This window comes from Nicotiana sylvestris, chromosome 4 (assembly GCF_000393655.2).
Source record: "Nicotiana sylvestris chromosome 4, ASM39365v2, whole genome shotgun sequence".
Lineage (NCBI taxonomy): Eukaryota > Viridiplantae > Streptophyta > Magnoliopsida > Solanales > Solanaceae > Nicotiana > Nicotiana sylvestris.
The window spans coordinates 165553521-165566563 of NC_091060.1; the positions used below are offsets into that span (position 1 = coordinate 165553521).

The 13043-nt window shown below is 38.0% G+C and overlaps 2 protein-coding genes across 2 annotated transcripts; one reads left to right on the forward strand and one right to left on the reverse strand.

Moving 5' to 3' along the window:
* Positions 1-1840: 1840 nt before the first annotated feature.
* Positions 1841-3259, forward strand: LOC138890470 (uncharacterized). The gene is made up of 2 exons (XM_070173858.1): positions 1841-2113; positions 3035-3259. Exons 1-2 carry the CDS (start codon positions 1841-1843, stop codon positions 3257-3259), a joined length of 498 nt encoding a protein of 165 aa, XP_070029959.1.
* A 6204-nt stretch (positions 3260-9463) lies between these two features.
* On the reverse strand, positions 9464-11164 carry LOC104233152 (calcium uniporter protein 4, mitochondrial). Its single transcript, XM_009786484.2, has 2 exons — positions 10527-11164; positions 9464-10097 (listed from the first exon to the last, which is right to left on the reverse strand). Exons 1-2 carry the CDS (start codon positions 11118-11120, stop codon positions 9636-9638), a joined length of 1056 nt encoding a protein of 351 aa, XP_009784786.1. The 5' UTR covers positions 11121-11164; the 3' UTR covers positions 9464-9635.
* Between the last annotated feature and the right edge of the window lie 1879 nt (positions 11165-13043).

A 13043-nucleotide genomic window follows, 5' to 3' on the forward strand; every position in this document is an offset into this window, starting at 1 on the left:
AATTTGGGATAGAACCGGATCAGCTTCATGAGCCATTTTCGGTGTCTACTCTGGTGGGTGAGTCTATTATGGCTGCTCGAGTTTATAGAGGTTGTGTTGTTACGGTACGGGGTAGGGATACCACGACCGATCTTATTGAATTAGGGATGGTCGATTTTGATGTAATAATAGGAATGGATTGGCTTTATTCATGCTTTGCCAAACTTGATTGTCGGACTAAAACCATAAGGCTTGAATTTCCTAATGAGCCCGTTGTTAAGTGGAAGGGAGATAATGTAGTGCCTAAAGGTCGGTTTATTTCTTACCTTAAGGCCGCGAAGATGATCAAGAAGAAGTGTATCTATCATTTAGTTCGGATTGCGAACACCAATGTCGAGGCGCCTAGCCTTGAGTCCATGCCAGTTGTGAATGAGTTTCCGAATGTCTTCCTAGATGAACTCCCTGGAATTCCTCCGGACATGGAGATTGATTTTGGGATCGATGTGATGCCAGGTACGGAGCCTATATCAATTCCACCTTACAGAATGGCACCGGCAGAATTGAAAGAGCTAAAGGAACAATTGAAGGATTTTCTAGAAAAGGGTTTCATCCGTCCGAGTGTGTCACCATGGGGTGCACTGGTCTTGTTTGTAAGGAAGAAAGATGGGTCGCTACGGATGTGTATTGACTACCGGCAACTCAACAAGGTCACAATCAAAAATAAATATCCTCTACCAAGGATAAATGACTTGTTTGATCAATTGCAAGGTGCTACGTGTTTCTCAAAAATTGACTTACGGTTTGGGTATCATCAATTGAAGATAAGGGAACAGGATATTCCAAAAACAGCTTTCAGGACTCGGTATGGGCAGTTTAAATTTATGGTGATGTCTTTTGGGCTAACAATGCCCCGACAGCTTTCATGGTTCTTATGAACCGAGTCTTCAAGCCTTTTCTAGACTCCTTTGTGATAGTATTCATTGATGATATTCTTGTATATTCTCGAAGTCGAGAAGATCATGCTAACTATCTCAAGGCATTTCAACAAACTCTTCAGCAACTTTAACTGTATGCAAAATTTTCGAAATGCGAATTCTGGCTTGAATTTGTCGCATTATTGGGTTATGTCATCTCTAGGGAAGGAATTATGGTTGATCCTCAAAAGATTGCAGCAGTGAGGAATTGGCCCATACCTACCACTCCAACAGAGATTCGCAGTTTCTTGGGTTTGGCTGGGTACTACAGGAGATTTGTGGAGGGGTTTTCTACTCTTGCCTCTCCATTAACTAAATTGACCCAGAAAGTAGTTAAATTCCAATGGTCCGATGCTTGTGAAAGGAGTTTCCAAGAATTGAAATCAAGACTGACTACAACGCCTGTATTAACCCTGCCAGAGGATACATAGGGATTTGTGGTGTATTGCGATGCTTCAAGGATTGGGCTTGGGTGTGTGTTAATGCAACACGGCAAGGTTATAACCTATGCTTCTAGGCAACTAGAGCTTGCGGTAGTAGTGTTTGCACTAAATATTTGGCGACATTATTTGTATGGGGTGCGTGTGGATGTATTTACGGACCACAAGAGCCTTCAATATATTTTCAAGCAGAAGGAGTTGAATTTGAGACAAAGAAGATGGCTAGAGTTACTCAAGGACTATGACATTGATATTCTCTATCACCGGGGAAAGGCTAATGTTGTAGCGGATGCTCTTAGTCGAAAATCTATGGGGAGCTTGGCTCATTTAGAGGCATATCAAAGGCCGTTGTACAGGGAGGTTCACCAGTTGGCTAGTTTGGGAGTTCGCCTGGCGGACTCTAATGAAGGATGAGTGATTGTGTAGAATAGGGCTGAATCATCACTTATGACGGAAGTGAAAGAGAAGCAATTCAACGATCCATTGTTAGCACAATTGAAAGAGGGGATTCACAAACACAAGACAATAGCTTTTTCCCTTGGCATGGATGATGGTACCCAACGGTACCAAGGCCGCCTATATGTTCCAGATATTGACGGTCTTCGGGAAAGGATCATGGCAGAAGCTCACACTTCTAGGTATTCCGTGCACCCAGGTTCTACGAACATGTATCATGATCTCAAGGAAGTTTATTGGTGGAATGACATGAAAGGTGATGTGGTGAACTTTGTGGCTAGATGTCCGAACTGTCAGCAAGTGAAGGCCGAACATCAAAGACCTGGTGGATTGGATCAAAGCATAGAAATTTCAATGTGGAAATGGGAGATGATCAACATGGATTTTGTGGTAGGGTTACCGCGCAAGTTCGACTCAATTTGGGTGATTGTGGACCGACTCATGAAATCAACGCACTTCTTGCCAGTTAAATCTACCGACACAGCAGAACAGTATGCTCAATTGTATATCAAATAAATAGTCAGGTTTCATGGCACTACAGTCTCAATCATTTCAGATCAAGGGGCTCAGTTCACTGCCAACTTTTGGAAGAAATTTTAGCAAGGTTTGGGTACGCAGGTAAATCTTAGCACAAGTTTCCATCCCCAAACCGATGGGCAAGCAGTACGGACTATTCAGACGCTTGAGGACATGTTGCGTGCTTGTACTATTGATTTCAAAGGTAGTTGGGATGACCATTTACCACTCATAGAATTTGCTTACAACAATAGCTTCCATGCTAGTATCCAGATAGCACCATTTGAGGCATTGTATGTTAGGAGATGTAGATCTCCCATTGGGTGGTTCGAGGTTGGAGAATTTGAATTGATAGGGTCGGACCTTGTGCATCAGGCTATCAAAAAAGTCAAGATTATTAAGGAGAGGTTGAAAACTGCTTAGAGTCGCCAAAAGTCTTATTCGGACATTCGTCGTAGAGATTTGGAGTTCAAAGAAGATGATTGGGTATTTTTGAAGGTTTCCCCCATGAAGGGCATCATGCGATTCGGGAAGAAAGGGAAATTAAGTCTGAGGTATGTCGGACCGTACAGAATCATTCAGAGGATTGTTGAGGTGGCATACAAGCTCGAGCTGCCACCCGAGATATCGTTGGTACATCCGGTCTTCCATGTGTCTATGTTGAAGAAGGTAGTGGGAAATCCATCCACTATTGTGCCAATTAAAGCTATTGAGGTTAATGAAGAACTATCTTATGAAGAAATTTCAGTTGTCATTCTTGATAGGCAAGTCCAGAAATTGAGAAATAAGGAAATTGCCTCCGTAAAAGTGTTATGGCAGAACCAGCAGGTTGACGAAGCCACTTGGGAAGCCGAGGAAGAAATGAGAAAGAATTCCCCACATTTGTTTGCATAGTTATGTAATAGATTTTATGCATTTGGTTCCTATGAACTCTTATCTTTTGATTTGATCTATGTTAAACTATTCCATTTGGTTATATATGTTGCCTATGCGGCCATGGTTAGTGTTGTACAAGTTATATTATGTCTATGGAACATGTATATGCTCTTAGGATATGTATCTGGGGCCCTCTGACAGGTGGATAGGCCTAGTTACAAAGGAAACTCTAGCAAAATTTTCGAAAATTTAAGGAGTTAGCCAAATTCGGGGCTGCTGATATATTTCATGATGTGAAAAAGATGAAGTTACATAAGTATGGCTAATGAATGAACCTTGATCCTCATTCGAGGACGAATGATCTTAAGCGGCGGAGAATGTAAAGCCCCAGAAGATTTTGCTAAGTAATTTAAGATTTCGTGGGGCTAAGGTAGGCTAATTATTTTATCTTGCATGCAAATGAGGATTCATGATATAATGGATATCAATTGGATATGTTAATAAGCGTATAGGTCATATTATAAGTGATTTGGGGTCTAAGGAGAGGCCTAGGTCTAAGCCAAGTTGGAAAATTTCATAATAGACTAAAGTTGTAAATGAGTACTCACAAGACCTCACTTTGGACAAGCATATCTCCATTTATGTAAGGTATTGTGCGATGAACAACCTATCAAATTAAAGCTCTTTGAGTCTAGTTTCCAACACATCAAACTGTTCGTCATTTGGAGGTGTATACAGAAAGTTATGACCGTTTTTGTGTCCCTTCTGTTGCCAGCATCCTAGGTAGCGCCGGGCGCTAGCCGTGGCGCCAGGAATTTTTGAGATACTGGAATCAGCGCCATAGGCAGCGCCCAGCACCACCTGTGGTGCCCAAGACATTATATACTCATTTCGGGGTTCATTTTTACCCATTCATCTTGGCCGAACTTTGGGGTCTTCCTTCACCCTCTCAAGACCTTCAACTCCCCCAATCTTCAAGGTAAGCAACCTCCATTAACTTGGTGTGAAACTCCATCATTCCTACACTAGTATTGATGAAATCGACTCATAAAACACATAGATCTTCAAGAAATTCCTTCAAGAACTCAAATGAGGGTTTGCAAAATTTCTTCCAAAGGTAAATCCTACACCCTTAGACTTACATATATAGATATATTATGGGAATATGAGTATGAATTAAGTATTATAATTCATGGGATGGTGATTGGAAGTCATAGGTGTCTAACCTAGGTTGTGTTGGTGTTGTAGAGATTGTGAGATGGGTTATTGAAGTATGATTCTTGGGCGTAATAGTATTATGTATACATGCATGTACAAATTAGGTTTGTGGGAAGATTTTTGAACATAAATAAGTAAAGATTGGGTTGGGGAATGAAGAAAATCTTGTAAAGGAGATTTGAAATCAAGATGCTCAACTAGTATTTGATAAAATGCTCAAATGAGCTAAAACCATGAATACTTTCCTAATTTGTGTTCAATTTTGTTATGTCTCAAGTAGATTGGGATTGCTAGAATCTCCGGAACGTCTTAGTAACTTAAGGAAAGCTTAAACAAGGTATGTATGGCTAAAACCCCCTCCTTTTAAAAATTGAGCCTCCATGGTGCCCGTGCAAAAGTTGTAAGCCCGAAATTCGATTGATGCGGTACTTGTTATGTCAAATAAATTGATGTTGTGAAAATGTATGTGGAAAATGCTTCTACATGTGTTTAGTGTGTTATTCTTTGTAAATTGAGGATGTGTGGAAAAATATGAGCTATGTGCTAAATACCTAAATGTCAAGTCAAGGTTACATTGTGATTAATATGTCGAACTAGATGAATTTCTCTCTATGTTTATAACTTAAATTGCTTTTGTATGTGCCTATGATCCTAAATGGCAAGATAAATGTTGAAAATGGGAATAATGCGAAATGTGAGTTATGGAATGTGGTAATTGTGGCCCCAAGTGTCGAGAAACTAATTCATGTGAATCCAAAGATTAAGGTGAGATGATTAACGGAAAAAGGGTAACGTCTTGATAAGACGGCTTAGCCGATTGGACCGTGATCGGACGCCATGTTATACACACATGATGGTAATGTATTGATAATTTAAACTGAAAAGTGAGAATGAAATAAGAGTAATGTCTTGGTAAGACAGCTTAGCCGATCGGGCCGTGATCGGACTCCGCTCAAGGAAGCGGTAGTAATGTGGATGATGATGCAACGATAAGGAATGCCCCAACCAAAAATTTCAGAAATTATGTGAAAACTATGCGGACCTCTTATATTATTGATATGATGTTTATTTGAAGCTTTGTTGTCCTTATGATTTCTTTTACTCTTGTATGGTTGTTCTTTCTAACTGGATGGCGTTTAGTTATACATACTAGTACTATTCCATGGTACTAACGTCCCTTTTGTCGAGGGTGCTACATTTTTTTAAATGAATGTAGGTGTCTCCATAGGGATAGTGCCAATCGCGCGTAATGGAGCATCCTCCTCTTAAAGTCTTGGTGAGCCCCTTTTTCCTTCAAGGGGGTTATGTTGTACATCTTTTGCTATAGATATCCACTTTTGAGGCATATCCGGGGCCTTGTCGCCGACATTGTCATACTTGTCTTTTGCATCTTTAGAGACTATGTAGACATATGTGTGGGTTATGTACGGGTGTTGGATGGGTCTACGAACTATGTTGTAATTCTAGCTCCCGCTTCTCTAAAGTGTAATTATATGGAATCTTGAAAACTTAACTACGGTTTAAGGTTATGATATAAAATGAGCTAACCGTGTTGAATGTACTATCTTTCCTATTGTCTAAATAAATGAAAGCATGGCTTCCTTATTCATATTGAGATGAGTAGAAAGTATTTGATAAGGCTTGCTCAGTTGGGTTCACTCGATTGAGCACCGGTCGCGCCTCCCGTGATTGGGGCGTGACAGTATTAATCAATCAAAGGTCAGGAAAAATACTCACATTTGGGCTCGATATTGGCAGCAGCCGATAGAATCATGCATTAAGAGTCTCCATAAACGCAAATAAAAGGGAATATAGCAAACATCAAAGACAAAACTGAAGAAACATCATCACATTCATAAAAAATTGATTACAAAAACCCACGAGGGGTCGTTACATATGATTACAAAAGCCCACAAGGGGTCCTTATAGAAACAAAGAAGAGAAAAAGTACACACGTAGCGAAAGACAAAAGCCTAAGCTATTCTCAAAGGTTCATCCTCGGCAGCAACATCTTCAAACACCACCTCCTCGGGAGTCTTATCTCGATCCTCCAGAATGGAATCTTCAAAAGGGAAGATGAAGAAGAGGAAAGCGATGGAGAAGAGCAAAGTGACACGGAAAAGGCAGAAAGGAACAAAGAAGTGGCTGGGTGAAAAATCTAGCTAGTATGGATTTTGCCAGCACTACTATTGCGAAGCCACTTCTTGAGGTGTTACCCGGTGCAGGATGCAACAGTTAGTAGATAGTACCACCTCACTCCATGGAAATCAAATGGAGTGAGGTGTCGCACCAGGTAGTTGGGGGAGGTGAGCAGCGGTGTAGAGTCCGAACACCCCCCTGAGCAACGGTATAGAGTCCAAATATTTCCCCCGAGCCAGGAGAAATCAGCCCCCTACTTCATCGTCCCGAGCCAACGACGACAACAACAATAACAACAACAAAAAAACGGTATAGTCTCGCTCGACAAAAGAAAGTCCGGGAGATAGGCCGTGGCACGACTAATAGAAACGCCATCGTATGATCTTGAGGCCATGGGCCTTAAACATGGTGAACGACAATGGATAAAGATGGCGAGAAGAAAGGGATGGATAGATATGGGAAGACATTTGGGTGAAAGGTTGATCCTAGGAGGCTCCCATTTATAAAAAGGGAGGCAGCGTAACTGACGACGCCATTATTGCCCTCGAAAGACATAACGACAGGCACATTTAATGTGTCCTTGGGAGCTGAACCGGCGACGACATTATAGCTTTGAAGAATGAGAAACCGTAATGCATTGAATGACCCTGGAGAAGTGAAACAACGGGACATTTCGGTTATCACCGAGGCTTGCATCATCGGCATGACATCATCGCGGGAAGTTCGAAAGGTCGGATGTTAAATTCATTTCTTGTCGCTCCTCTCTAAGAAACGTGGGGACTATCTGTATATGGTGAAATCGGAGGGTCCAATTTCTCATCATCGAGGCTACAAGGCTATAGTCGAGTTTCCTCCCTCAAGGTTCGTCGACGCCCGACTTTGGGATAATGTTGACCACGGTTATGGTAGAAATGGGGAGTTCCCAAGGTACACATCTAGGGCTGACAGAGTTTAATAGACTACCCTAACCCTGAATTGGGGTGTCATCTAGCTGTCCCATCCCCATATCTTTGTAATTAATGCATTTCTATATTATGTTGGGACTCCCCTCCTATATAAAGGGGATACTTGTCATTTTGTAAACCTCTATTGCTTCAGTTACTCCACATGAAATATACAAGAACATTCTCTTTGCTCTCTAACACATTCTCTTGATAATATTGCTTCCATTCATTATCTTCATTATTGTTCATCATTTATTGCTTATCATTGGCCATAAAGAGCCTTCGTTTATTTTATTATAACTATTAGCCATACTTCGACCACCTTCGATAGTTCACAGCTGAGCTCCGGAATCGACCTCGAGGCCCCGAATCGACGAGCTCGAGGCCCCGATTGTTAACTTATCGGTTCGGTTATCACCTTATCCTTAACTCTCATTTCATTTCTAAGTCTCACATACTTAGCACCAACTTCTTAACAACTAGCATAAAAATATATCACATATTTTTAGAGTCCCATAATCAAATTTAATTGTTATTACCATTTTCACGGTAACAACAATGAAAATGATTCTCTATTTATGCCTTTTTTCAGCTCGTTTGCTGGTTGGAGAGTGTTTTAGAGGGAGGTGGGGTGGTGAAATTTTCTTGGTGAAGAAGTTCGAGAATATTTAGATAAATCAATATAGATCTTTACGTAAATAGTCGGTCGGATTCATGGTTTACTTTTTTTAATCGGTTAACATAGAATACAAGCTGGTTATCTATAGTTATTCGCCATGAATTATATATTGTTCATACTTTATAGGGCGAAGTGCAACAATAGCCACTTTTAAACTCATTATTTAAAATATATTCACAATTTATAATGTATGTAAAATTAGCCAATTCACCCAAGCTTCAGAACTAAATATTCTGAATTTGGAAATTTTGAGCTACTAATTTAAAGTTTAGGACACAGGATTCGAACTTCAAATAACAATTTTCGAACTTTATGACACGATGTCCTGAAGTTTGAATTTTGAGGTTTAAACTCTACGGCGTCGTGTCCTGAAGTTTGAGCGAAATTGACTAATCTTTAAATACATTATAACTGTAGATATATTTTAAACAACATTACCGAGTCATTTCCAGTTGTTTATATGCCGACTGGCTACTTTTACTTTAAACAATTGGATGTGGTGCTATTTAAATTATTTCTTCAAATCATTAAGAAAGAAAAGGGGGAGAGATATGGACCTGTGGATGTTTCTTAATTTCTTCGAGTGTCGTGATGTGTGGAATTTGTTATGAAAGAAGACATAAGGAAAAGACGAGGGTGTAAAAAGACAAGAGAGGAAAGAATGGGGAACAAACGTGTAAAAGAAAATAAAGAGTGCATCCGTGAGGGATCAAAGTGGCGAGGGAATTAGTTAGAGCAGAGAGAGATATTTTTTTTGGTATTTGTATTTTTAACAAGGAAAAAAGATGGGATCACAATGATGAACACAAAAGTATGTTACATCTTATTTTTTTTTCAAAGTAAAAGTCAAATTATTTGATAAATTGAAAATTCTGAAATCACTCAAACTTAATTGGTAAAGCATTTGTGAAGTATTTGTGATGACGACGGAGGGCCGGCCGATGAGGCCGGGTTGAGATTGAGTAGGACTTACTGGCTTTTAGGTACGGGTTAAGTTGGATTGACAGGCTTTTAAGGAGAGTGAAAAGTTTTAGTTCAAATAGTACACACACTTTTAGGCTTGATGATAGCGTTAGCCCAATAGATAAATCCGTGAGGTTTGTTCGGCCAAAGCGAATAATATGTGCGATGAGTTTGGAAAGTGACTACATTCCAATAAATTGCAAGATTAGAAGAAAGTTTAAGAGATTATGTGCGAATACTATCGTAATTTAAAAGAGATCGCATTGATGTCAATTTTGATAATCTAAATTCTAAGTTTCTCATTCCATACTCGAGGAAACATAACATTTAACATCCAACATCACGAAATTTTCATCATCATCATCATCATGTCATCTTCTACCTGCCCTCCATTTTTTCAAGAAAATCAACTATATACATACTTAACCATGCATAGTACAAAAAACTAGACTTATTGCATGATCGAACTCGACGAGAAACCATAATATGGTTGGTTATAATAAGTTGGATAAAATGCTTCTCGAAGCTTATTATACTTTTCAAGATCGAAATTATGAATCTTCATTAGCTTCTTTTGCTTCACTTTGAAACGTCTTTGGAAAAACCCTTCAAAAGTTGGCTCTTTTGATGTTTTTAGGAAGAATCCATAAGCAAGGGCAAAGTGAAATGAGGTAACAAAGAAGCAAATGGGCTCCATTACATCCCAACTCAGCTCCCAAAACGTTAGCCTCATAAAGCCCAGTGTTTGAATAACTAGAAAGCCCAGCCCACAGTAAAGTTCGCCTTTGACTAGTGATTGGGCTTTTTGATCAATTAAGACCTTTTGCTTTTCCATATTTTCAAGTTCTTTTCTCCTTGGGTCGTTTGGGGATGCTATGGATTCTGATATTATTTTGTCCATTGATTTTGCCACCTGTAACACATCAAGCACATCACAAGATTAATTGATTTGTATACTTAAAATTTTAAAACAATTGCCCATATATATATAATTTTTTTTCTATCGCAAACTGTCTCTACCTTTACCAAGTAAGGATAAAGTTTAAACCTCACATCGTGAAATTAGACTGGATATCTTGTTATTATTTATTTTTTCTGAACTGCTACCCTTCAGGTGTAGCCTGCTCATTGTATAATAGCTCGTAAGCCACATTGGAAATGTAAACCGTACTCTTATATGGGATATTACTCACCCAACCACTCAGCCAACCCTTACGGACATGTGATTGATACATATATATCAGAAAATATAATCCAATAAACTGCTTGACTTTCTAATAATAAATGATAGTAATATAATATTTAATAAAGACACAAAATAAAGAAAGTATAGAACTTTTACCTGATGTGGACGGAGCAAAACGACGTCACCAAAAACGATGACGCTGCCTGACTCGTCCAATTTCTTTGCAAACTCCAAACCCTGTTCTCTGTTGCTACAAACCTCACTACAAATCTCAAGGAATTTAGAGTAGGAAATGGAGTTCATCGGTATCTCTCTAAGTCTCGATCTCACTTTCTCCAACTGTGAAAACCTCAAAATTTTTCTAGCATCATTCACCGCTATTCTTCCCATCGTCGTCTCCACCGGAAAATCCGCTGTCTCAGCCGCCGGAGCCGGTGGAGCTAGTCCGTCAAATCTAATCCTATCTCCGGTAACATTCATAGACCTCAATTTTTCTCTCAATTTATCTCCCATAGGAATTGATAAAAATTCCGGCAGTCTAGCTGCATGGTTGATTTCTCTTTTTTGGAGGAACCGGCGGAATAAGGCGGAGTCAATAGAGTCCGGCGACTTCGCCGGAACTGGCGATATTTTGCTGGTTTTGATTGGTGTAGAATGAGTATGAGAATGATCTAGACCCGTTACCGATGGAAGTGGGTCCCTTTTCAGGGTAATGTTTAGGCGTTTCGCTAAAGCCCGACGAAGCGCCATTTTGATGTGTTTTGAGGAGTGAAGAGTGGGAAGAAACGGAAAACTTGTGATGGTGTTGAGTGGAAGTAAAGGATGGGATTTATATAGTGTCTTAAGTTGGAAGAAGACACAGAATATTTCTAGAATATTTAAATGGAGATTATTTTCTTTTTCCTTGATTAAAGTTTTCCTTCTATAATTAAATGGAATAATGGTGTAAATTTTTTTTCCTTCTATATATTGAGAGTGTAAAAAAATTATACAATCAAGATATTTATATATAAGGTAATGAGTGTGGATATTTTGATAAGCATTAATTGGTCTTCGGATAAAAATAGTATAACCTATTATTGCATATTAAAAATTCATCAAATTATTATATTATCATTACATATAGCTTAAATCCAAAAAGAAAATAGATACGCATAATATTATTTTATAAACCTTAAACAAGTGTAATAATCTCTATCCAATAAAAAAAAATGACTTGATTTGGTGCGTCTATTATTTAACCTTATGGTAAGTTTGAAAACTAGTAAAACTGTCATGTGTTCAGGAAGTTACGGATTCGAGTCGTGAAAATAGTATCTTACAGAAATGCAGGAGAAGCAGAAATATAGTTGACCATTGTGGTCCGGCCCTTCCATATACCCGTGCATCGGGCTGCCATTTTATAGTGAGTTTTGAGAATTGATTTTATTCATTTTTTGAAAATCAAATTAAGATGATAAAAGTAAAAATAATGTACTGAATCAGTCTTCAAAAAGTTGCAATAAGAAAGATTGTGTTCCTTAAATAGTACTAGTAAATTTTTTTTTACAAAAAGACTACTAACTAAACTTTATATTTAAAATAACCTATAATTATCAAAATTACGCATAGCGTGAGTCACGGCCAAACTTTTGTTTGCTTATTTTCCATCAACATCCACTACGTGTGGGCTGCATGCACTCATGCCTTTTCTTGAGCCAAACATGTTAAGGCATACAAGTGTTGTTTAACATTTCCTCATATTAATTACCGAGTCTACCGTACCCAAAAAAAAAGAAAGTAAAATCCATAATTGGACACTATGGAAATTGTTACTCTAGTTAGAACATCTTTGAAAACTAAACTCACATAGTATTCCATTAAATATTACTCCCTCCATCCTAATATATATGGAGTTGTTGGGATTTTGAGAGTCAACGAATTATTCTTTTATTGTAAATTTTTCATGTCTTTTAAATAATTTAAGTTATTTATTATTGTAACTTATTGTACTTTTACGCAGTAAAAAAAATAATCTATGTCTAAATGCATAGTCAAAATTAAGAAGTTTGAATCTCCAAAAGCAAAACGTAGCACATAAATTGTGATCGAGAAAATAATAATTGGAGTATCTTGCAAGTTGATTGGATCATTGTTACATATCGTTTCATAATGTATCATATTGTATTGAATTATTTGGACGAATACAATATTTGGATAGATGTATTGTGCTGTCGTTTTATGATATTATGCAATAGCAGTATGGAAAATAAAATTATAATATTACAAAAAAAATAGGGTACAAGGTAGAATCATAATATAAAAAGATAGGATAAAGAATAAAATATGATATTTAGTAATAAGGAAAGGCAAGATGAGAGGAAAAAGATAAGGTAATGACGCGATCACACCAAATTGATCGTTAAATAAACTGATAATTTTCATCGTCACTTAGTGACATATTTAATAATATGATACAATAATATTTAAATAACTATCACTATAAATATTATATTTAAAATAACAATACGATACAATACTATAGGTAACCACCATCCAAACAAGCTGCTACTGAAATTATTCATCTGATTCTATTTCGTGGAAACAAAGTAGTAGGGCACGGGAAGATCGAAACTAAAATATAGGAAGTTGTAACTAATCTTGGATATTTTCGAAAAATAATAATTTTAACTT